This window comes from Cinclus cinclus, chromosome Z (genome assembly GCF_963662255.1).
Source record: "Cinclus cinclus chromosome Z, bCinCin1.1, whole genome shotgun sequence".
In the NCBI taxonomy this organism is placed as follows: Eukaryota; Metazoa; Chordata; class Aves; order Passeriformes; family Cinclidae; genus Cinclus; species Cinclus cinclus.
Window position 1 is genome coordinate 40,487,566 of NC_085084.1, and position 25,869 is coordinate 40,513,434.

Consider the following 25,869-nt stretch of genomic DNA (forward strand, 5'->3'; position numbering starts at 1 on the left):
TGCAGAGGAAAAAGTCTATTCCCTCTTCACTGATGTTGTTTAAGGATTACATTTGACTGTTTCCTCTTTCTGAGTTTTCTTGACTGATAGTGGCAGATACATTACTTTGTCCTGAAGACCTTGAACACTCTGGTTGTTCAGTACTCCATATTTAGTACCTTCAATTAGGAAAAACTCATAGGGGTAGAAACACACTTCTTGCTTTGTACTGGAGTTTAAAATGTGGTAAAAATCCCTCAAATATGCTAAAAAAAAAATAAAAGAACCCCCCCTAGTTAACCAATCTCCAAAAGTTTGAAATCCATGTAAAAATTACATAGCTTTCATATATCAATTCCACTCCTTGTGAGTTGTTTTAAATTTCAAGAATGCATCAAATTAAAGAATTTCAAGTGTTTAAAAATAATTTCCACTATTGTTTAATCACAGTAACACCTTTTAATGTTTAGTGTCAGAAAGACTGCATATTATGGAATAAACACCAGCATTTGTTTGTTCCCTCTATGATCGTTTCCAGTAAAATATTTCATATCAGGCAAGCACTCCATAAGAATACAGTTTACAATAGCCATTTACTGTAAACAGGACAGATGCATTTTTCTGGTGCAGGTATACACATCCCCCAGGATACTCAAACCATTTTTTCCTGTCTGTGCAGGTAAGAATTCACAGCTCCACTGAATATATCACGTGTACTGAAAGTTTCTTGGATAAGAATACTCCAGTGCAAAAGACACTTCAATGAAACAGAATCCAGTACTTATACAAGGGGATATTTTATCTCTATTAGTATCTGAAAAGAACAAACTATGCACTTAAAAGGACCAAAAGAAACACATTAAAAAAATTCAGACAAGTACTCTAAGTTATCTATTTTTATTATAAAATTACACTTGGTGTTATTTGCATACAACAGCATAGGCTGACAGCGGCACACAGCTGCTCCCACATAAGGCAACAGCTGCAGTGCTGATCTGCACTAACTAGGTTACTTTATATCCCCTTATAGCTAAGTTAGCTGCAGTCACTACTGCAGCACCTGATGAGAGTGTTAGGAACCACAAGTGGGTAAGCCAGGACAAGAGAAATTATTTTAGTGCTTCACAGAATGATAGAATAACTTATGTTGGAAAAACACGTTAAGATCAAGGCCAACCTTGATTAACTGGTTAATTCAGCACTGCCAATATAAAAGGTAGAGCTTTATGTATTTTTAGTTAGGAACTGAAACCGTTACTTGGTACATTTCAATAATTAAGCCTTAGTACATTTCTTAACTGCACCTAGAGCTATCACCAGTAGCAGCAGCAGCTCAGGACTATACAGCAGGCTGTATTCCCCTTTCATTACAATACTTACAAATGGACTTCAAACTTGTTAACAACCCTACTTAGTACAGCTTTAGAACACCTTGAGAGCTTAACACTGTTTTCTTCCATCTTCAGTTACTGCTCTTTATCTGTCAGTGTGCTGCTCTGTTCAGTGCCTGAACTGTGCTTGCTCTTAAGGGACCTTCCAATGTACCTCCAGTACTCTTTTCGGATGGTGTCTTTTTCTTTAGCCAGAATTTCACACAACTATGAAAGAAAAATGAGAGACTGGAGTGTTAAAGCAAAAACCTTACAGAATTCTTAACTCTAAAATGCAGACAACATATATTTCAGACAGTATTAGAAATATGTTTCTGTGTGACACTTGTTTTATTCATGGCATTTGTAACTGTTTAATGACAGCAAACTGATGACAACCCCAGATGTAGCCAACCAATCTGGCACAAAAATCCCCAGGAGTTTCCCTTTGACTCATTTCCATGCCTACCACTCATCATCCATGCCACCCTTATGCACCCTGTAGTAGAGCACGGTATACTTCCTGAGAACCTTGAATCTCTTTTAGTCATGCAACAGGCTGTAAAACGCTTAATTCCAAACACTGGAGGATCATCCTTCTCTTTTCAATACCCTTGACGGACTGACAGGAGACCTTTCATTTCTGTTTTTTTCCTCAGAAGACTGTCCCAAAAAGGTTCTCCATGCAAGTCAGTAATCTTCCCTCATGCCACATTAAGAGTTGATGAAGATACTTCTACGTATTTGGGATTTTAAAATTTTTTGCTTGGGTAAGCAGCACAGTAGAAGTCAATACTACTTACAGGACAAGCTGTATAAATTTTACATAGTATGAACATTACAAATGTTTTAGTAAATTCCCTTTTATTATGCCAATGACATTGCCTTACTCAGTGAAATGGAATTAAGAAATTAAGAGCTTTAAAGCCTAAATAGAGAAGTCAAAATCAGTGAAATAGCATAAAGGAGACATGAATCTAGGAGGTACAACTGCACTTATTTACAATCTGGTCCAGAAACACAACAATGGAAAAGTGCTGGGAAAGAACAATGTTGGAACACAAAGACTCTGGGCAAAACTGCAGCTCTAATTACATCAAGTTCCAATTAGTTCCACAGTGAATGTGAAGTGTTCTTGTAAAAACTGCACTACAAACTGCACCAAGGAACAGCCAAGTATGAAGCTCTGGGAGCTACACAACACAGCCAGAAGTAATTTATGCTCTGTAGGAAGTGGTGCCTGACATTTCTTATTGATACCCCAGTGCCTGCTGGCCACAAGCTGATTATGTCAACCTTCTTAGAAAGAGCTAAGAAGGGCCAAGGGAGCTTAACTGAGGTTGTTTGGACATGGATATTCTAAGAAAAATTAATTAACCTACAGGGTAGAGAGTGAGTTAATGCTACAAAGTTAACATTGAAAACTACTCAATTATTCAAACATCTTCTTTCTTCTGCAGGTAGTATTAGAGACCTTCGTTCACTACCAGGTGAAGAAAATTTAAGAGTAAGTTCACAGCTGGCAAGTTATTTTTTTATATTTAAATTAATGAGATCCTTATGATTGTCTGGTTTTTGTGTTAAAGTCTTCACAGACCTCTCATGATTAACAAGTAACGTGTTCTATTTATGACAATCAATCTTATTTTGTCAAGTTATAAAATCAGACTGGAATAGACAACGTCCCTGAGAAGAAAAACCAAGCTCTCAGAACATACCTCCAATGCCTTGTTCAGTGTTTCTTCCTTGTTATCACACTGGTTTTCTAGCATATCTTCATATATGTCCACAAGAAAGGCAATCAGATAGGGTGAACTGTGACTGGGCTGTAAATTCAACAGTTCTTCCAGCAAATTTGGGTATTTAGAAAGACCACGATCCTGTAGAATCCTAAAAGAGAGGTTAATAGGCTGGATACATAATGATGGGAAATCTGGTGTGAATAATTACATTTTTGTTATGATTCCTTTACTTGGAGATTAGTTTTGAAATCAGGCTACAAATACAATTAAGTCAGAAAGTAAGTACCATGCAGCACTAGTACAGCCACATGTTGTAGTAAGCTGGTATAGTTTTTGTCCAGCTGAACAGAAATTAGACTGAAAGTATGCTCGTTATTTCCTACCTATGATTTTAACATACTAACATTACAGGTCAAGTTTTTACATGAGAAGTACCTGTAGTTCTTCCACAAGAACTACAGGGCCATCTTAGTGAAAAGTTACAAAGAAATTAGATTAGAATACAATAACATCTCATGACAGTATTTGCCTGCCTACTTAAGCACACTACACTAGAACAAAAAACAACAAGTTCTTTTCAATTAAGAAGTAGGCATCAGACACCTTCCACAGATATTCTCTTTGCCTCATGGAGAAATAAACCTCACCCTTTTAAGTAGTTCCAAGCACTCTCATTATGAGGCACTGCTGTGATCATCTCAAGGGTGTACCTGCAAGAAAAAGATAATAGGTCATGAATACAACCAATAACAATGCAGTTAGAAATTACCTGAATGTGCTTAGAAGCTTCCAAATGCATCTCTCTAGCCTATACTTCACTCTTTTTGCAGATCATCTCACCTGGGTAGATAAAAAATGGCTCACAATATAATCACCAGGAGTCTCAAAGACACAGACACCATGATTTAAGTGTTCAATTTGCTAGACTTTATAAAATACAGAATCAGTTCTCAATATTACTAGCAAAAACACTGAGAAACAACATACTACACTCTCCTGGTCTCATAAGTTTTAGCTTTCATATTTTCCAGATTCTGTACTGCATTGGTGTGTAACTCCAAACCTCATATAAAGTGTTAGCAAGTTCTCTTCACAGTTTAGTTGGACGAAACAATCCCTTTCCAGCCTGAGAACCAAGGACACCGTTGCAGCTTTTGGCCCAAAAAGTACAAACAACAGTGAATTAAGGATGGCAAACACGGAGGATGGGACTTCATAACCTGAAGCTGTAATTGGACAACTAACCCAAATATGTAAATGGACCAAAACTTATAAAAGTGTGAAAACTGGTGATGGGTCATCCATCTTGGGTGGAGCCACAGCTGGGCTATTGCATTGCCCAAGGTGTATCCTTTGAAGGCCTTTTAATAAATACTTACTTTATTCCTTTAACACTGTCTAGCCTCTGTTCCAGGCAGCCTCTCTAGGCATCACTGGTATGCTAAAGGAGAAACTTGTATCTTGATGCTCAGAAATGGCAAGGAACTGAAAACAGCCAGAGTAATTGAGATCTCTTAATATGACTGCAAGTTGTATGTTCTGTACCTATTTGCAGAACTTTTTTCATGAGGCTGCACTCAACTGAACTCACAGAATGGCAGAGCTTGAGTTTTCAGCTCATACAGCCTTCTGCAGCATTTCTGTGAAAGCAGCAATGAGGCAACTACTGTAAAAGCAAAGCAACAAAAGGCAGCTCCAATACAGACACAAAGCCACATTTTATCTACACAAAACAGATTTATCTTCTGGCTTTTCCCAGAATAACGAGGCATTCTGATGATTTTCAGAGGCTGCAGATACTGATAAAAAGTTATATCAGGAGTACTACAAAAATACCCACAATTGTAACTCTTTTTAAACATTCTGCAGTCACTATGACAAAGACCAAGTTTATAAACCAACAAGCAGTTCTATAATAATATCTGGGAAGTCTTAATCTTAGCTAGTCTGGTTCTTAAGATGGTACCAAATTATCTTAAGAAGATCAAGGGAGGATGTACAATCTAAACTCTAGAGAGAAAAAGTTGAAGATATCCAAGTCTAAGTCATGGAAAAGTTTTAGATTCACTGATCTACAGGAAGGCTATAAACTGGAAGAGAAGTAAAACTTCTAGAAGGTTGCAAAGACAGCCAAGGAAGATGGGCGAGGGCTGGGATCCTTTATGAATAATGTACCAAAGGACCTATACAGAGATTCAATCATTCTTCTGAAAAATTACTATAATAAAATCGCAATACTTTAATTTTTACTTCACTTGTGACAAATATATGCTCATAACCATCAACTCTAATCAGCAGTCTGAGATGTGAAAACAACATGAAGACGCTTCTCTTGCCCAGTTTCTCTTCAGTTACAAACATGCAACCTAGAAACAGTGAACACAAAACTCTTTTTCCTCAAAACTAGCCATCTCACAGGTGAGAGGTTGGCTCTTTGTGCCAACCACATACTCCTGAAAGCTTTCTTTTTCCAGCTGCATCAAATTCCTCACAAAAGGTAACTCTTTTTCCTACAATCCATATCCATGTTACTGTATTGGGTTTGCATGGTCTGTTTTCTGGTAGCAGGGGGGTTGGAGGACAACTACAGGGGTAGCTTCTGGGAAGAGCTGTCAGAAGCTTCTTCCAGTGTCCATCAGAGCTAGTCCCTGGTGGCTGCAAAGATGGATGTGCCATTGGCCAAGGCTGGGCCTATTAGAAATTATGGTAATGCCCCTCTGGTAACATATTTAAGACAGAAAAACAAAGGTGGTTGTACAGTTTTATTTGTGGCCAGAGAAGAGCAGAGTGAGAACAATGCAAAAGGAACAATGCTGCAGACACTAAGGTCAGTGACGAAGGAAAAGGGGGGAGGTACTCCAGACACTAGAGCGGAAGAATGCCTCCCTTCTTAAACTTTCTAGGAGTGGAATACTAATGAACAGCACAACAGTGTCACAGATTTTCTGCAGCTTGTCCTACTATAACTAATTCACAATAAACACCAAAGTTTTGTTTGCACAATAAACAGCAGGTCAGGAAAACAGACTCATGATAGCAGCTTGCCCAGGGTAAGCAGAGCTTGCTTCAGTCTAACACTTGATCTGCTAACCATGAGTGTTAGTTCCAGAATTGAGTAAAAATCAGGAAACAAAGCCCACGGGGACTGTTAAAGTATCCCATTTCTTTCATGTAATGGAGACTATTTAATGTGAGCCTGAAGAACATTACTAACCGGACTTCTCTGTCTAGGACTGCCGGGTCATCATAGCCAGTGGTGTTGAAAATGACAAAGTGCCGTTGGTTCCAAACAGAGTTGTTTCTCACATCTTCTCTCAAAAGCTGGTCTACGTAGTCCAGTTCATTGTCCCATAATTTGAACTCCTACAGACAGGGAAGAGAGAGTATCACAATCAAAAATTTTTGCTTTTTAAAACCCATTGTTGTTTCTAAGTTGCCTGAACATCAGATAGAGCCTTCTTTGAATAAATCAATAGAAAGTTCAAAGGAAAATAAGCACGGGTGAACTAGAAACTTGCTACACTATTCAGTGGTACATAATGGTATTAGGTCATCGTTAAATTCACACACACAACAATAAGTAGACAACAATCCAATTTTTCAAACTAATTTCCTAAAAGGCAAGTTTTTTGTTAACCTCTGCCACCCATTAAAAATGCAGGTTATTTAAAGAATCAAGAGTTTTGTGGATACAATACCTGAATAACCCATTGTCTGTGTTGCCAGGCATGGTAATTTTTGGCATCTTGATTAAGAATGTCAGCTATGAACTCAAGCTCTCGGGATGGATCCTGCAACCACTCAACCAGCACCCGCCTGTGATGCCTAATGACAAGAGGAACAAAGTCTAAATTTTTTTTGTGAGTGTGTGGTCAATAAGAAAGCTGCTCATAGCAAGTGCACCACTTAGGAAAAAAACCTCACTAATTAAACACTTCAAATGAAGCACACCAGAACATTTCACTTGGCTCTAAGAAATGCATGGTTCATATTTATAGTATAAAAAATTCTAGCCACACATAACACAATGGCCAATCATCTCATTTTAGACAAGTAAAGGTCACCTGAAACAACATACTTCTACACTCATGGTCAAAGCCTTCAGCAGAGTAAAGTTTTCTAGTTCTACATAATTCCTCTAGCAATAACAATACTGCTCTTTTGCCTATTCCCATTCATTTTGGAAAAAAAAAACAAAAAACAACAGGCAGGGAAACCCCAAAACACAATAAAAAAAAATAAAATTTCTATTTGTCTTTTTGGTTGCCTTTGCACAAGCATTTTTTTTAACCTCTCAGACTTATTCTGGCAGTCTAAAAAAGGAAATTAACAAGAAAACAAGACCGGCTTAGCACGTCATAATCCTATGCTTAGAACAAATATCTGAAAGAAGTTTTGAAATGATGCAACTCCATTTAACTCGTCCACTGCAACTGGACAATTTACAAAACAAATATTATCTGCATAAACAGTAAGAACAGAAAACATGATTTTACCAGACTTGGTAGTTCTTTGGCTGATCTTCAATGATAGCTGTAATGTACTTAAGTTCCTCATGCAGATCCTTTCCCAAAGACTGCAGGAGGACTCTCCGGAAATGCCTATATAAAAGTCAAGCATTTGAACACTGCAAAAGGAATTTCCTAAAATTCACAGAGAAGAACACAGAATCACCTTTTTCCACAGTTCTTGTAAATTACATTGAGCTGAAAACAGTGCAAAAATCTAAAATAAATGCAAAATCCTTAACCACACATCTAGTTATGTTAAAGGACATTCAATTATGGAACAGTGGAAAACTAGAATATGGCTAGTTGCAACAGTACATTAGCTAAGGTTGTAACAATCATATTCAAATTAACCTGTACCAACATTAGTTTTTTGCCCTGGAAACTAAGACTCCCTTGCTTGAAACAATGTAAAGTTTCTCACTTTATGGAAATGAGTGGAATGAATATGTACAAGAGGTACTTGTTAGCATGTGTGAGTTAAAAGGCCCTACTCTGAATATCCGAAATTCACCGTTTATTTATTACCTACATATTAGGTAATACAGTAACCTGTCAGATCTTGTAAAATGCACTATTTAGTAAATACACAAATTATTTGCCATCATGTTTTTATGCCTCTTCTTGAAGTCAACTGAGGGCATCTTCAGCATTCCTCTATGGACACATTATCAGGTTAAGTGGCTTAATTTTAAACAGTAAAGTCCTTTCTGTAGCTAACCCTGACCTTGACTGATCACATCCTTTGAGCCAAATGAATGAAAATCACTGAATCAAAATGAGGCATGGGAAATACTGAACAAAGGCTTTCTTTGGAAGCTCACTGAAAACTACACTACTCCTCTGTGTAAATTCAACTAGGCATGCCCTGATTCAACAAACAAAACTTTGAAGACTTAAAAGGTAGGCAGTCGAACAACCACTAGAAAGAAATAATCCCAAGATAACTACATACCATACTGTGTAGTTTGCAGCATTTAACTCAATGGCATCTGCTGTTAACTTGAAAGCTCTTTCGCTTCTCTCATCCCGCTGCAGAACAGCCCGGAAGTAATCATAGACATCTCGGACTAAACAGAGAATAGCATCTTAGCCAATAGCCTGAATCGGGGGTCAGGTCAATGATCCTTTGAATGTTTTGTCTGTGCTCTCAATACACCTCTGTAAAACGATAGATGCCTATTGATCTGATAAGCATTTTCAGCTGAGACCTGTGCATGATATTAGCACACCACAAAGCTGCACAAGTATGTTAGAAATGCATCATCAGAATAACAGCCAAAACAATCATAAATGGTCTGTGCTGCTTATTCACACTACTTCACCAGCTGCAAGAACTTCATGTTTTTTCCAGTCCACCTGTGGGCTGGAAATGCCTTTGTGACATGAACCACACGGTCTGCTATATGACCTATTAAGCCATAGGATTTTAAAGGAGAAGCTTGGCTATTAACATCTCAAGCGAAGATTCAGCTTCAGAAATGCTTGGTTAAAACACCACACACCATAACGTAATTAATTAAATTAATTTCTTCACAGTATCACTCCAGAAAATGTTATCCAAAACATTAAGTCTTGTTTGAACAACAACTAAGGGCAAAATATATTTAAGACTTACATTTTTCACTGTAGATTATCTGAACAACAGGATTCGGCCCATCATTTTGAGGAACAGGTTCAATATCAGCCCATTCCTTCCTGTCCCTGTAAATACATGTTTTTGGGTTTTCAATGCTTCTAAAAAGCACAAAATGCTGCTCAAACCATGACACGCAAAAACCTGTGTCCAGTAACACATCTTTGCTCTGAACAGTCCCTACCATTTTAGCTACATTATTGTCTGAAACACAGACCAGCATATAAATAGGTGAAGGTGTCCCCAACCTAAGAAGGACATGGAACTGTTGGAGGAAGGCCAGAGCAGAGCCACGACGTTGAGAAGAGGACCGGAGCACCCTTACAAAGACAAACTGAGAAAGGTGGAGGTGTTCAACCTGGAGAAGAGAAGGCTTTGTGGAGACCTCTGAGCTGCCTCCCAGTATCGAAAGGGGTCCTGCAGGGACGCTGGACAGGAATTTTCCACCAGAAACTGTCATGTTGGGACAAGGAGTAAAGGGTACAAACTGAGAAAGGGGAAATCTAGGTTAGACATTAGGAAGAAATTCTTTGACTGTACGGGTGGTGAGACCAGAGTGGACCAGCTTGCCCAGAGCAGCTGTGTACGCACCAGCTCTGGCACCGTCAAAGGCCATGTTGGATAAGCCTTGAGCAACCCGGTTGAGAGAAGGGTGTCCCTGCCCCTTCCAGACGCTCCCCACTCCCTCGGCCCCAGCTCCGCCACTCCGCGCCCCAAACCCCGCGACGAGCCGCGACGCGAGGGTCCGGCCCGGCCCCGGGGGACCGCGCCGCCGCGGCCGTACCTGTACAGCACGTAGCCGGCATCTTCCCCGTCCTCCTCTTCCTCAAGCAGCTGCCCGAAGCCGCCCTCCGGCTCGCTGCCGCCGCCCTCCGCGTCCCTCTCCGGCTGCAGCTCCACCGGCGCCGCCGCCGCCCTCCCGTCCGCCGCCCTCCCGTCCGCCGCCATCGCTCCGCCGCCGCTTCCGGGGCCCCGCTGCACCACCGAGGAGGGGGCGGAGCGGCCCCGGGCTCCACAGCGCCGCCCCTGGCGCGGAGGGCGTGAACGGCGCGTCCCGTGCGGGCCGGGAAGGTCCGGCCTGGCGATTCCTCACGGAGAGTTCACACGGCGGAGGGGAAAACACGCGTGGCGCCGTCTTAGGCTCACAGGGCCTGACAGGACAAGGCAGAGGAATCTGGCTACTCCAGGTGAAAATGGAGAAGGTTTTGAAACAGCCGCTTCTAACCAGTGGGTGAAATTGGAGAAGGCAGCCGACCCAGCAGAGCTGGGGTTGGTTTAGCCTGGAGGGAAGGAGACTCAGGGGTGACCGTATCGCTCTGTAGCTACCTGAAAGGAGGCTGTAGCCATGTGGGAATCGGCCTCTTCTCCCAGGCAACCAGAGACACAGTCTCAAACTGCACCTGGAGAGGTTCAGGGTGGACATCAGGAGGAAATTCTTCACAGAAAACGTGATTAGACATTGAAATGGACTCCCAGGGTAGACTGGGCCACGGTCTGGCTGACAAGATGGTGTTCTGTAGGTTGGATGAGATTATCTCGGACGTCTTTTCCAACCTAAATGATTCTGTCATCCCCTGATGTGGTGATGATCAGCAGGACAAGGTAGCTGAACTGAGAACGGTGGTGAGAGAGAACAGCTGATCCAGTGTAGGGTTTGTAATCTGGGACATTTTGATATGCATTACCATGGAGAGGATTAAAGATAGGTGGAGCATGTGCAGATATCTGTACTGTATTCTCAGGGAGATGGGAAATGGGTACAGTCTTCAGTTTTGAGCTCCTCAGGTTGGAAGGGCAGTTATGTGTGGCACATATTTTGCAGCGATTTTGTGGAAAGAAGAATGGTGCCACAGTGACAATGACGGAGTGTAAATGCACAGCCACAAATCGAGACACAAGATCCAGGACAAGGAAAAATCAGGCTCACATGTGGTTCTTGTGTCACTGAGGAGCTTTGTGTCCTTTGGGAAGTCACTTGGACTTTGTGCTTTCCTTGTCTTCCTGCCTTTTTTTCTGCCCTGTTTTATTCTGAGGATTTCATTTGTTCCTGCCAGGATGTTCACACAGTGACTCTTTGGAGTGCATAGTGTGGTTGCTGCTTTTGGGTGTTGCAGTAATATAGACTATATTAATGTAGGATAAAAACCAGAGAAATCTACTGAAAGGCTACTCTGAACAACAGGACTATGAATACAACAGAAAGGAAATGGGCATATCTAGAGACTGAGAGGATACCCAGCAGGACCTAAGTGAAAGAAAAATATTCTAAAATGTAGAATAATAAAAAAAAAAAGAGAGGAAGAACAAAGGCATAAAAAGAAACAAAGGGTATTAAAAAGTGGTCAGAGGAAATGTGTACACATGAATGAGAGAAACCTCAAACAGAGTAAATCCTGTTTGTAAGAGAGCAGAAAGAAAAGCTGCTGTTCCTGGCCCATGGAAAGACAAGTTGCATTGTGAGTTTGTTAGATACCAACATTTTTCCATGGACAGGGGGCACAATGAGACACAGATCTTTTAAGAAATCTGGTTTATTAGCTCTGCTGTTTGAGCAACAATTGTGGTTTTTTGGGTTGTTTTCATCCAGAATTCCTCTGTGATGTCCTGGCCTGCCATTGCTTATGCTGGTATCATCTTTACCAGCTTTTTAACATGAAATACAGACAAGCCAGATCCTGCAATAAGAGCTTATTTCCTCAGAGTGGTGTAACAGGACAAGAAACAAAAGTGAGCCTCTGTGATGCCAGTCACTGGATGGAGCTGGTTCAAGAAAAACTTGCTTATGACATGGGATGGACAGCAGATCTTACAGCTATCCCTCAGGACTACCCTCAGGACTCAATTCTGCATTTTCAGTCTGAAACTATGGGTTATTGTGGCTGTGGACTGCTTCTAAAGGTTTGAGGGACAGTAATTGAGAAAAGTCAAGCCCGTTGAAGGAAACTGAAGCATTTTACAATTAAGTTTTGTCCTCATGAGGGCAATTTAGGTGTCTGCCAGTTGAGGAAACGTGAAAGCCAGGAGTATAACTAAGTTTAAAATTACAGACTAGATCCAAATCCAGTGGGATCACAAGAAGTTGTTTCATAAAATATACCAAGTCTCAGATACATTTCCAACCACTCAATTTAATTTACTAAGCTACACACACATTGTGCTATGCTAAGTTCAGTCCTCACCACCTTTAGGCACTCTGAATTAGACCCGCAAAAGCAGGATTCTGCTTTTGCATGAGTCTGCTTTGCAAAATAATAACTTGGAGATTCTTGCTGCATCCCTCATGACTTAAAGTGAGTGGAGATCCTTCATGTTTCCAGGTTGAAGTGTGTAAACACACTTTAAAGATAATATTAAAACCCAGCCTGAAAGTTTCTATTTAAAATTTGACTCCAGCAGCTAAAACCTTTGTGAGGAAGCAACAAATAGGACAAGAGCTGGGATTAATTACTGAACAAAGATTGGAGCGTAAGTAAATCTATATGTCCCAGCATTGTAGTGTCAGTTGTTAGATTTCATCTTAGGAGAAAATCTGGTACATCTGGTAGCTCAGAGAGAAATTGGAGCTCATTGGTGCAGTATGTGCACTAAGAGGTGGGTGTTGATCCAAAGGGGCTACTGGCAAGAATAGCTGTAGTGGAAAGGGGCAGACTCAGTGTGGCAAGGGTCATGAACGCTGATGCAGTTGGATTCAACTTGCCTGCTGGGTACCCTTTTGATCCTCTCAAGAAGGCTGCTGGGGTTACACGCCCAAAGTCAGGAGATGAGCTGTGTGCATAACATTTACACAGTTTTCATCAGTTAGGCATTTCAGTTGAGGAAATGAAATGAAACCCCTCCGGCTCCTCTGGAATTCTTTCCTCCACTCTCTCAGGTAATCAGCCCCTTGCAACCACCCCTGTCTGTAAAGTCTGGGTTGGAAACAGCAGCTAACTCACCTTCAAGTGTTTGTGTGTAAGTACCTATGGAGAAGTGCGTAGGTATCAGGTGTTTCTGTGTTGATACAAATGTGTACGTATGCGGTATACGAATTACATCTACAAGAATGGGTAGTTCCTAAGTCTCTTACAAGGTCTAAGTCTCTTACCACGGTCTCTGCTCTGAGCTAGCAGAACCAGGCTTTTAGAGTAAACATCGACAAAGAGCAAGATGTGCACAAAGTGTTTCCCAGCTTCAGGAAGCCCCGAGCGGGCAGACGGGACCGTTTCCTGGTCGGTGCACACATCCCGGTAGGAATGGCTCGGCAAGGCTGGAAGCAAGGCACGGTCTGAGCTGCGGGATAGCTGCCGCAGCCCCGCGCCGCAGGGACGAGGGATGCGTTCCCTCGGCGAGCGCGGTCCGGCTCTCTCCGCTCCTCGGAGCTTCCCTGCTGCCGTGACGCAGTTCTCTTTCTGCCTGCCCGCTGGCCTCGTGCAGTCAGTGTAGAGTCTCGGTCAGGATAGCACCAGCACTGTTGTAAAAAGCCTCCCGTAAAACCGCAAAGCGCGCTATTATGCAAACAGCTACAGGAATCAGTGTCGGGGGCGGATTTATTTTTGGGAATTGGGTGAGGTCTCGCAGTGAGGGTTTGCAGAAGAGCAGTCGGGCGGGGTGGAAGCGTTGGCGCTCTCATGGCGATTACCCCTCCGCATTCCCAGTGCAGGCCTCGGGCAGCCGGGGCAGAGCCGACCCCTTCCCCCGCCCCGCGGCTGGGCGGAGGGAGCGCGCACCGCACCGCCCCCGCCCCGCCGCGCTCCGAGGGGTGCACTCCCTGAAAGTTAAAAAAAAAGCAGCAAAACACCCCAAAGCCCCTCAGACCCGGCCACAGGGGGGGACGGCTGCGGTGAGGCGGGAGCGAGTTTCTCGGGGTGAGTACGGCGGCGGGCGCCCGGCCGGAGGATGCCCGACCCGCTGCGGGAGCAGGGCCGGGGCTGCGGAATGCGCAGAGCCTTGGGAAGGGAAGGGGCAGCTTTTCGGGGGGCAGGAAAATCCCTGGCTGGGATGCTGAGACCAGAGAATTGCGGCGACACAGAGCTGGAAGAAGAGGCTGCGGGCAGACCTGGCAGGAAGTTTGGAAGGATTTTGCAGGGAGCTGCTGCTTCCGCAGGGCAGCCTGGAGTGGTGATTTATCCTTCTTCCCTCAAGTACTGAGGCCCTCCGTTCAGCCTAACAGAGGTGGGAAAGCGTTGCAAGGTCATCCTTGCCAGTGGAGCCGGGGCGGGACAGAGCCTTTCCTGGCCCAGTCCAAGTGCGCACCGCAGTGCTGGGCAGAAGTATTCCATGTTGGGCACTGCAGGTCCAAAGTTGGAGCCATGGCCCAGTGTGATACCCTGGGTCAGTAGGTGCAGCACACCCATGCTGCGGGCAGCTCCCCCTGTAGATCCTAAAAATGATGATTGCTACTACTCTTTAACCAGGGCAGGGGTTAGGGAGGTGTTCAGTGGATCATCAGAATCTCACCTTCTGCTATGCAGTGATATGGTAAGATATCTTACCTGACTGGTAAGATACGGTGTTAAAAATACTGTCCAGCTCTAGGCATGCCAGCACAGCAGTGGGCAGAATTCATCCCCTTCCCCTCCTGTGCCCCTTTTTGGCTCTACTGCAGGAGACACAGAAGGTGCAGAGGCTTTATGGAAAATCCTGACTGATCTGAGAAGTGCTTAACTGGCAGCCATGCACTTTCACACCCACACAGACCTTCAAAAGCAGCTGGCCTGTGCAGAGCTGGATTGCACAGCAGGGTTTCATGTCAGCTTTTGCTAAAGAGGCCTTTTTGATGTTTGAGGGAAAGGGATGAACTCATGTGTCAGTGGGAGCAGAAAAAGGATATTTTTTTTTCCTTCAGCTGTCAGCACCACTGTGATAGTACTACAGCAAACACTAGTCAGGGCTTTAGAACTTTGTGACTGGGATTAAGATGGGGGAAAGCTGGCAGGAAAACCAGCATGAATTTCATAATCATACCTCTGAAAGAGAGGAGCTCTAAAATAGCAATTTATTAAACATTTTATGCATATGTTTCTGCTTTCTGAGCTTTCAGAACACCCACATTTTCAAACTTTACTTCTCTGTGTGGAGTGCTACAGTCCTATCTTTCTACCATTCTTTATTTTTCAAGACGTGCATGGAATTTTACAATTTCTTCTGTTGCCAGGAGTTGGGATTTTTTGTATAGAAACATCCATCATGCAAGAAACAGTAGGGTTGTCTGAAAGTTAAAAAAAGCATTGGGGAAGGGAAAGTTGTTTGAGGACAGGCAGACCAACACAGGTACAGATTACTCAGAAAGGGGGACTTGTTAAATTTAACTGGGTTTAGGTGTGGACAGAGTTTGTGTGTGTATTGTACGGTTACTTTCTCTATGCCTTGGACACAGAGCATATTCCATGGGCATTCTTTATGCTCTTGAAGAGAAGTCCCAGAAGATTGAAGTATAGTAAGTCCAAGGCCAGATAAATGTGTGCCTTTTCCAAGACCATTCTCAGAGATTGCCTAGGGAATAAAAATCTTCCATTGCTTCCCTATTTGTGAGTCTGCTGAAAGGCAGAACAGCTTAACATCTGAAACTCATGAAAGCAGTACTGAATACTCCTCACACTGTGCTGAGCCAGTACCATCAGCATTCCTTACACTGACTACAAGGATGAGAGGATGTCCAGGATGACTACAGGGAGAGTAGGTGCCTGGGGCTTTGTGGGTGAGAGTGCTGTCTTGTGCAGGCTGCTTTCTGGATACCTGGCTGAAAATGTGGCTCTGGCACCCACAGAAGGCTATAGGTGGACATGAAACTAACCACTGAGCTTTGAAGGAGCCATCTGTGTTGATGTTCTACTCTTTTTCAGCAGCAGTCACCATGAAGAGCAATAAGGATAAAGTGGGAAAGCCCAGCAGCAAAGAGTAAAGACTTTGGAGAAGCTGATCTTCCTAATGCCTACATGTAACTGCTCTGGCAGCCCTGGTAGTGCAGCATGATTAGGATGAAGAGGAAGATAATTTGGGCATCTTGCTTCTGCTTTGCAGCTGTCTTTTTCCTTGTGCTGACACTCCAGGTACAGGGGCAAGGGGGTGGGGTATGTATGAGATTGCTCTCAAAGCAGAATACAACTCTGTCAGATGAAAGAAGTGACAAACATTTTCCATACTAGTTGTGCTTCACCAGGACTTACTCTGTTAGCAGCATTGGTCTTGTGGTGATAGCTGACTCTGGAACTGACATAACCCAGAGAATACCTTTCTTGTATACATCCTCAGCTCCTGGAGGAGTTTCTCAGGAATGTTGCAACATAACCATGCCATGTTGTGTTGCCTCTATCCAGGGTTGCCTCCTCTTTTCACGTGGCTGAAATCATTAGGGCTGGGGGGGCAAAGCTGGACTCGCAGAAAACTTCAAGGGTTTTTTAACAGCTTATTTTCAGTGGAAGCCTGGCTACTGAAGGGCTGTTCTCTGTCCTGTGCATTTTCCAAGGATAAATCAGAAGTTGTGTTGATAAGTCCCACGTGATGTGGCCATATCTCAGTACAAAAAATACAAAATATATGTCCTGCCTTCTCTTTACAATTTCAGATTAAAGCTTTTGTTGTTCTGATATAAGATGATCTGATGTCTGCAGTCAGTGAAATGCATCCCATTTGACTGACAGAAATGTAACATACTGACTTAGTGCTTGATATTTAAATTCGGGCTTGCAAGCAGATGTCCTGGCTAGTGACAGTGACACGTTGTGATATGTATGTTTGTTTCCCTGAAGGTTATCACCGAACTGGGCAATTCAGAGAATAAGGTGTCAGTAATCTCCAGTTTACACAGCAGTCCATTAGAGCCTGGGGAGAGACACGCTTTTCAGTTTAAGAAGCAAGATCTTCACAGCAGCTTCAAGACAGAGTCTGATGGAAATCACTATCCTGTCCTGCTCTGGTGGTCTCCCCTGACTGGAGAGACAGGGAGATTCAGTCAGTGTGGAGAGGACGTTTGCTTCTTTACTATAAACAAGACCTACCAGCACAATCAGATGACAAGAGCATTTCTGTTCTATGGTAAGAATCTGTTTGTTTTTAAAGAAGTAGCTTTTCCTCCAACTTAGTTCTTTCCCTATAGAGATCCAATATTCTAGGTGGCAATGACTTAGAACAGGAAATTTAGGCAGCTCATTGGGCTAAACTTTGCCTGTTGCTGAATACCATTATGAATGCTCTTTAAAAGTACTCTGAAAAGTGACTGTGCATGTCTGTGGTATGACTGATGCCTTGTGTCATGCTGCTTTCCAATCACATGTACTCCCTGTTCACATGAGAGAAAAGACAATTTTATCTCATTGCCAAGGCATTTAAAGACAGTCTGAGATCAAGCCAACTTTTTCCAGCCTTCTGGCTTGACACCCCTAGCAGAGGTTCTGCAAGGCCTTTGTTGCCCTTGTGCAAGTCTTTTGTCAAAAACTAATGTGCTCTCTGGTAACACTGTAACTCCCCTGCCTCATGTGCCAAGAAATTGCTAGCAGACTCTAAATGGAAAGTAGTGAAAGAAACCTATTGATTCCATACAGGGAGCAGCAGCTAGTGCAACCTTCTGATCTGCTCTGGCTCTGCCAGAGACTTCCCGTTACATATACTGTGAGTCTACAAAACATGAAAGATGCATCATTTAAAAGTAGACATTACTTCATCAACTTTGTTCTTTCCCCCCACACAGTTGTTTTTGAAAGAAAACCTGAGTTTTAGATGGAAAACTGAATTCAAATGCTTTTCTTTGACTGGTTATGTTCAGATCTTTTGTCTGAAAATAAAATAAATCAGGATACTGAATCTCATTCGCTCAATCTGAATACAGGTGAAATATGGGAAAGAAGGGCCTTAAGCTTGGCTGTTAGCAAGTGAAAAAAAACTTCTCATCACTAATCTTTTTAGATCTCCAAGTAGGTCAGCTTTGTCAGATAATATAGTGGTTAAGCATGAAAGCAAAGGAATAACAGCAAAGGAATGAGAAGCTGACCCAATTAAAGACAAAGAAGCTGGATTGCATCACAGGAAAGCTGTAAAGTCTAGTGGTTTTGGTCTCTGGTAGTAATTTCATTTGTTTTTTTCAGCATTAGAAGGATTGTTACTTTTAGCAGGCTTCTGGACATAGTTTGGTCTCATATTTTTAAAAATTTATACTGGGAATAAGACTCTCCCTGTAGCGATTTTTTTCTTTTCCTTTTCTATTGATGCTATGACATTTGTAAAGACAAGTATCAAAATATGCAAGATTATTACTTATTTTTAAACCACAGTAAGTGATCTCACAATGCCAAAACAGAGAGAGAGAGTTTTTCTCTCATACTCTCTCCCTCTCTCCCCCCTGCCATGATACTGTGAGGTCTGAGTCTACAAAAAGGTGTATTCTACTTTTACAGGTTTTCCCTCTAAAGAAGCTGCTGAGTCAGAACTTGAATATCTGAATTTCCATGCTAATGCTGGATCAGAGCACAGGTTCACCTTCCAAAGAAAATGCAGTAATTTCCCCAGTACTTGGTCAGTAAGCTAGTCGAGAGAAGAATGATCCAAATATTAAGAAAAGTACTATGCAAAAACAGAGTGTGTAGATGTTTTCCAGCACAACTGCTTTGTTAGGAGCACCAGTTTTTCTGCAGCTTGTCCCAGCTCACTGTCCTGGCCTGGGGAGCCCCTCAGTGTAGGTGATAACTTTGTCAAGTGTCATCTTCTGTTTCAAAATGAGATGTGGCATCCCCTTGCTAGACTTTGTCTCTACTTTTGGGAGGAATTCCCATCTCCTTCTTTTTCAGTGTCATATAATTCATAGAGTATAGTATTTAGCATGAGCAGCCAATATGACTGAGTCAGCATGAGCTGGATCTGTCAGGTCCTCAGGGATGATGTTTCTAAGAGAGGATGATGTCCAGCTGTTCTGTACTGGAACACTGAGTCCTTGGAGGATGACTTCTGAATGAAAGATGTCTTCTAAAATGCATAACTTCTCCTAGCAGCATATATCTTTCTCTTCTGCATAACTAATATTTCCAAATTAATAGTTAGGAAGTGAAATTGCTCATAATTCTAGGCTTTTTTAATTTTTTTTATTCCATCATATACTTCCTTATTTCCTTCATCTCGTGGGGCAGGGAGTATGCTGATCTTATCTTCCCTTTAATGCTTTTTGTCTTCTAGCTGGACTGAGATTGATTAAGTGTTGTATTAAATTCAGTCATTCTCATGTGCTCTGATCTGTACTGTGGGTCCCTTATTTCAAGAAAGACATTGAGGTGCTGGAGCATTTCTGGAGAAGAAGTCCAATGAGCAGTGACTGAGGGAGCTAGGATTGTTCAGCCTGGAGAAAAGGAAGCTCAGGGATGACCTTATCACTCTCTACAACTCCCTGACAAGCAGCTGTAGCCAGGTGAGGGTTGTCATCTTCTCCCAGGCAACCAGTGACAGGATGAGAGGACAGAGTGTCAAGCTGGACCAGGAAAGGTTCGGGTTGGACATCAGGTGTTACGAGGAGCGACCAGAGTCAGACACGTAACACTCATAGAGTTATGGTGAATTCTCCTCTTTATTATACAAGCTGTTGTCTTTTATAAAGTTCTGACATACGTGCATGCGCTCATGTGCCTAATACTAGTATTTATTGGCTACAAGTAGCTGTTCACGTGCCGCAACTACCCTACTAAATGGTTACAGCATTTTATGTTTATGTTCTACTTTCTTGTTCTTGTGATTAGCACATCCTGGTTTGCTTTCTCACTCTTGCCACCTGTTTATCTCTTATTCTCAGTCCAAGGTCAGCATGCCTTTGCTAGCCCTAAAATAGCCCAATTTATCCCAACACTGTAAAACAAGCTCTCTGTGGCCTCACTGGCCCAAAACTCCTCCCCAATCAGGAGAATTTTTTTTTATGGAAAGTGTTGTTAAACATTGGAATGGATTGCTCAGGATGATGATGGAGTCACCATCCCTGAGGCTGTTCAAGAAACAACTAGTCATGGCATAAAGTGCCATGATCTAGTTGACAACGTGGTGCTTGGTCAAAGGTTGAACTTGATGATCTTGGAGGTCTTTCCCAATCTAAATGATTCTGAGATTCTGTGATTTTATAGTGCATTTTTCTTTAAGCTTCTCTTTGCCTGACTTCACTGTCTCTTAGTTTGGTAAGTTTTATGTGTTGCCTTTTTGTCTTTTTCTCATTCTTGCCTTGTTATCTTGGTACCATTATTATTACCACCCTTTTCCCTGCAATACTACTTGAAGGAGGGAGCACCCTTGTAAGAGACAGGGCTGCAGTGCTGTAGTTTCGATCCACAGCATTTCATTATTGTAGGTATGCACTGTTACTTCTCTTCTTGGTGTCACTTAGAACAAATTTTTTTTCAAAGTCAGATAGATTTTGTGAATTTCTCCATGAGTATTTGATTCACTTTTAGTTTTCATCATCTTCTTCTGTCACAAAATAACATATCAAAACAAGATATCATGTCAATACCAGAAGAAACAAATAGCATTTTTTGTGGGTGGCATAGCCTTTCATCTTTGGTCCTAAGGACTTAGGACTTGAGTAGAAGACAGAAGGTTGATGTTCAGTGGCTTTAACAAAACTCCACCTGATGTTCCTGAAGGATCTTGCTGTATATTACCTACAGCTAACTTCTATCTCTGCTGCAGTAACAAAGTCTCAGTTTTATAAGGTCATCCTTGGAGTCATTTTGGCAGGCTCATACAGCTGCAAAGACCACTGGGAATTTTTACACAGTATTCTGTGTAAGACTTCTGCTAGCACCCACTTCTTTTTGCATCAGTGGCTTGAGGTCAGGGGTGGGATGGAGAGTGAAAAGTTATAAATGTGAATGATATGGTGTTATGACCCTCCTCTGAGGGGTGGTAACTGTTATTAGATCCCTTGGGTGAACTAGAGTTGAACAATTCTGAATGATGGTGTGTATATATCAGCCAGGTTTATTTCAAAACAATTTAATTGCAGTGGAAAGGAGGTATGTGACTCTTCTGATTCTTTCATATAAAAGTATAAAAATCTCATGAACAAAATCTGTAAGGAAAAGGAAGAGAGAAAGAGGAGGAAGGGATAACAGGAAGGAAGAAGATAATGAAGAAGAAAAATACCACCTCTGGTGGATCCAGTGATAATTCTTGGTCATTGCAATTTTGATGTCCATGATAGGAGTAATGGTTGCAGTCTTCATTCATTGGGGGTAGGGGCCTGCAAAACAAAGAGTATGCTGGGTTATGTACATTTAAATTGGCACGGGAACATCTAGATCCCTTCCCAGGGTGGCATTTGTTGTGTCTGATGCAACAGTATGAGGTATGTGCAGTCTTCTGATGTGGAGTTCCTGGTAATAGTTGGGGTGCTTTGTTGTAGGTAGTGGTTCATAGTGCCCTGTAGAGATATGGCCACTGTTTGACCCTGCTTCTTGTGACTGTGCATCTCTGTCTTAGGGTGAAAGAGGGAAGTTGGTGTGCAGAAAGCATTATCCTACGTCTGCTGCTTACAGGCCATTCTCCTTAGTTGGTTTGAACACAACTTTTATAAGACATTATATTCCCAATTGTCCTAGATGCAATCAGCCATGGAGTTTGCTACACAAAGGTTAGGTTGCCACAGATGTAGTTTATCTGAAGATAAGAATTTGTGATGTTTTCTAAACCAGCTCTTTAGTGTTAGTTTCAGTTTTTGAACTTTTCTTGTTTGACAATATTGGCTAAAAGTTTTGTATGTTCAGGGCCTTTACTTAAGTAAAAAACAGATACAGTTCTAAGACAGTGAAGAAGTACCTTGACAGAAGTGGGACAAGTTTGCATTTAATCAGCAGTAAAGCTTGTCGTAAGAGTGTACTGCAGCAGTAGTGAAGGGAGAGCAAGGGTTATATTAATGAGCTGATACTTTCAACTTACAGACCAGACTTTGAAAAAAGTCATCTAGGTTTGTCCTAAGGCTTCTACCACAGTTCTTACAATTTCTGCAGTTGACGATTTTTAGAGCTTAGACATGATTCTTCTTCAACTATTTATATTACTTTGAGGAGCTGTCTTCTGCCAGAAGCTACTTTTATGTACCTGGTAGAGAGCTGTAATACATCATCTCTTAATTTTCTCTTTGAAAAGTTAATAGTTTGGCTTCCTAAGTCTCTAAAGTACAATGTCTTTTCAAGACTTGAAGTAATGTTTTTTTTTTTCTCCTTAATTCTGCCAAGGATTTCAGCATCCTTTTGGTTGTTTTATTACGAGAACCTAATTGAGTTCTGCAGTAAGCATTTTCCTCACATCACAGAGGAAATATCATCTGTTTCCCTATGTAGAGAACCAGGGAATTATTAAACATCTTACTAGTCTCATTTCAGTGCATTAAAATACGAAATTCCTAGTGATCCTTTGAAATGAGAGGCCTTTAAACTAATATGACATGAAAGGAAACCACTTCTAATATTAACTACTGATCCCACTTTTCTAGATTCTTCTGCTGTGAAATTCAGTTTTATCTGTCATGATGCTCTTGTGCCTTTGCATTAACTGCATTCTTTGAAATAACTGCCTTTTAGTGTCAGAAATGTGACTGTGGTAGTGCTGATACTAAATTAAGCTAGAGTTGTGTGTTATTCTTGTTAGGATCACATGACAGATAAGAGCAGGATGAACACTTGTTTGCTTTTGTCTAGGTACTGACTTCAGTATAAACAATTTACCTCTCCCTCGTAAAGAATATCATGACTGGGCCCTTTTCCATGAAGAGTCACCAAAAAACAACTACAAACTCTTCCACGAAGCAGCCATCACCTTATTCAACCACACTGCGACGTTTAGCCGCCACTCTCACCTTCCGCTGACCACTCAGTACCTTGAGGATGTTGAGGTCCTGAAGTCATTGAGGTTCATGATCCCACTGCGGATGAAAAACAGCCTGAGGAAAAGGCTTGCACCACTTGTGTACGTGCAATCTGACTGCAACCCCCCTTCTGACCGGGACAGCTATGTGCGTGAGCTGATGTGCCACATTGAAGTAGACTCTTATGGGGAGTGTTTGCATAATAGAGACCTGCCTCAGCATCTCAGAAGTCCAGCTGCCATGGATGATGGAAACTTTTTAAAAATACTGGCACAGTACAAATTCATTCTTGCTTTTGAAAATGCTGTTTGTGAAGATTACATCACTGAGAAACTCTGGCGGCCACTGAAGTTGGGAGTGGTGCCAGTGTACTTTGGGTCTCCCAGCATTGTAGACTGGCTTCCTAGTAACAAGAGTGCAATCCTGGTATCCAGTTTTTCACACCCTCGAGATCTGGCCCACTATATCAAAACACTGGATACAAATGATGAAGAATATGAGTCCTACCTGCAATGGAAACTGAAAGGGGACATTTCCAATCCAAGACTGCTTAGAGCAATGAAGGAACGCAAGTGGGGGGTGCAAGATATCACCCAGGACAATTACATTGACACCTTTGAGTGCATGGTTTGTAACAGAGTGTGGGAGAACATCAGACGGAAAGAAAAGGTATGTATGAATTTGTGTTTGTGTCTCAGAGAGGCTTTAAAATGGTGCTAGGGTCAGGTTTGTCCCAGGAAGTTTTGTTACCAGATTTCCGGCTAGCTGACAGCCACGCTATTCCAGTGCCATTGAGTTGTGCATCATCATATAAACAGGTGCTGGCAGAAGGTGCAGGTGCACAACCAGAACATTTGTTCCTCATAGTGCTGCAGTGCAGTGTGTGAGCACATGACATTGACCACTGAGCTGGTGGTCATTTTCAGCCAAGGACTTGAGTTGTTTAGGGAGGAGATATTTTTCATATAGCAGAAAGTAGCCTAATATGTTGACCTTCAGATGACCTGGAACATTTGGAAAGAGATTGCCCAGAAAGTTTGTTCTCTGTCCTTGGAGGTGTTTTAAAATTGAATTCAGTTTTGCCCTAGGTGATTCGATATGATTACAACTGTTTTGGAATAGGGAACTGAACTAGAGATCCCTGTCTTCTGATCTGTCTTGAACACTCTATGACTTGTCATGTTCTATATATATGTGGGCACATTCAAACCTATAGTGGAAACCTGCCATTGTCTGCAGCCACATTTGGTGACCAAACACTGAAATAATTTTTAAGCCTTATTGTGTGTTTGTGAGAAGCCGTATTTTAACTGATCACCATCTGAGCAATACATTAAATGGTCAGCCAGTAGAAGGGAGATGGAGAAAACTTTTGAAGTTATTAAGGTGAGCTGAAGTGATGAGAATTATAAACTGGCAAGCATTACACTTAACCAGACTTTGCTGTTTGAGTCTGCTGTAAATCTGGACATATGCTCTTTGAGTTAGGAATTCAGCCCTGGAAAGGTAGAGAATAGATAGATGCAGATATTCCTTCCCTGTGCTTTTGTGTCTCTCTAGTAAAAAAAAAAAATGAAGACCAATTTACTTTCCTGGCCTGATTCATGGCTTTTTTTTTCCCCCTTTAGAAACAGAATCTCAGTAAGTGTGTGCACATTTAAGATGAAAACAGAATATAATGATGAAAATACAACTCCTTGCCTTGTAATTTCATTCTGTGTGGGCTGGTGCTGCTCATTTACAGCCAAACTTGAGACTCAGCATGGCTCGTCAGCATGAGTGATCTTGTCCCAGACACTTAGGAGAGGCCTTCCACAGGGGCATGGGTAGAGCCTGCAGTGGAAAGTGTAACTGACATGATTTGACAGATTACTAATGGTGTAGCACTTTTCTTCTCTGTTTGCCTGGGTCCCTGAATAACCCCTTTTATTTGTCTTTATTGCCAGGGATGGCTGCCCCAGAGGTGGGAGGCTCAGGTTAATCATCTGAGCTGCCCCAAACCAGAGGCATTCTGGTTCTCATCCTCAAACCCTGGCTGGATTTCTCTCCAAAAGATGTGGATACCAAGTTTTGAACAATCCAAGAAAGAAGCCTTGGCACTGAGGCACCTGGTGGAAAGAAACAAGAATTTCACAGCTGAAGAATTTTGGATGCTTGTATTCAAAGAATAAACACAATGAACCTGTAAAACAGAGTGAGCTCCTCAGAGGAGTTCTGTGGAATTTTGTTGATGACCTTGTAATTTAGTATTAGCAACCATGGGAAGTAGACCCGTGAAACTGGACTTTGTATGTTCAGTGCTCAAGGGTCACTAAGAAATGCTAAACAGTAAAATCACTTGCCAGGTAATATATGCACATATATATGTATATATTTCTATTTAGAATGATTTATATTAATTGTAATTTGTTCAAATGTTTGAACATTAAGACCCTGGTTGTCAGGATTCGTAAAGCCCAGATTTAAGCTAATTATCCTGAAGCAGAGGACTTTCCCTCCATCTTCAGATACATACCTGCTTGGTCTCAAGATCCCTTTTTCCCCAGTCCAGGACCCTCTGCTACATTGATAGCCACAAGGTGCAAAGCAGCTGACACAATTGCACAGGTACAGCTTTTGTGCTGCTTTGGAGGTGGACTCAAAACTTGGGACTGTGTCCCTAGCTAGCTGTTTATTATCAAATTTCCTGGCATCAGCAGATTTAAGCAGGGACTTGGCAGGCTTTGTGTCCTGACACTGAGTGCCAATGTAACGTACATTAGTGGCTGGCACGAGGAAGCACCATCTGTTGGTGTCCGGGGACAGATTGAACCAAAAACGTGCTGGC

At 42.2% G+C, this 25,869-nt stretch overlaps 2 protein-coding genes across 2 annotated transcripts; one reads left to right on the plus strand and one right to left on the minus strand.

The window, feature by feature from the left end:
- Positions 1–505: 505 nt before the first annotated feature.
- Positions 506–10,198, minus strand: FNTA (farnesyltransferase, CAAX box, alpha). The gene is made up of 9 exons (XM_062512841.1): positions 10,020–10,198; positions 9,218–9,303; positions 8,555–8,669; positions 7,588–7,692; positions 6,790–6,916; positions 6,306–6,454; positions 3,739–3,801; positions 3,068–3,239; positions 506–1,577 (listed from the first exon to the last, which is right to left on the minus strand). Exons 1-9 carry the CDS (start codon positions 10,181–10,183, stop codon positions 1,446–1,448), a joined length of 1,113 nt encoding a protein of 370 aa, XP_062368825.1. The 5' UTR covers positions 10,184–10,198; the 3' UTR covers positions 506–1,445.
- A 5,984-nt stretch (positions 10,199–16,182) lies between these two features.
- Positions 16,183–25,213, plus strand: FUT10 (fucosyltransferase 10). Its single transcript, XM_062513561.1, has 4 exons — positions 16,183–16,263; positions 16,963–17,248; positions 22,876–23,711; positions 24,989–25,213. The coding sequence occupies exons 1-4, from the start codon at positions 16,183–16,185 to the stop codon at positions 25,211–25,213; spliced, it is 1,428 nt and encodes a 475-aa protein (XP_062369545.1).
- Positions 25,214–25,869: the final 656 nt, after the last annotated feature.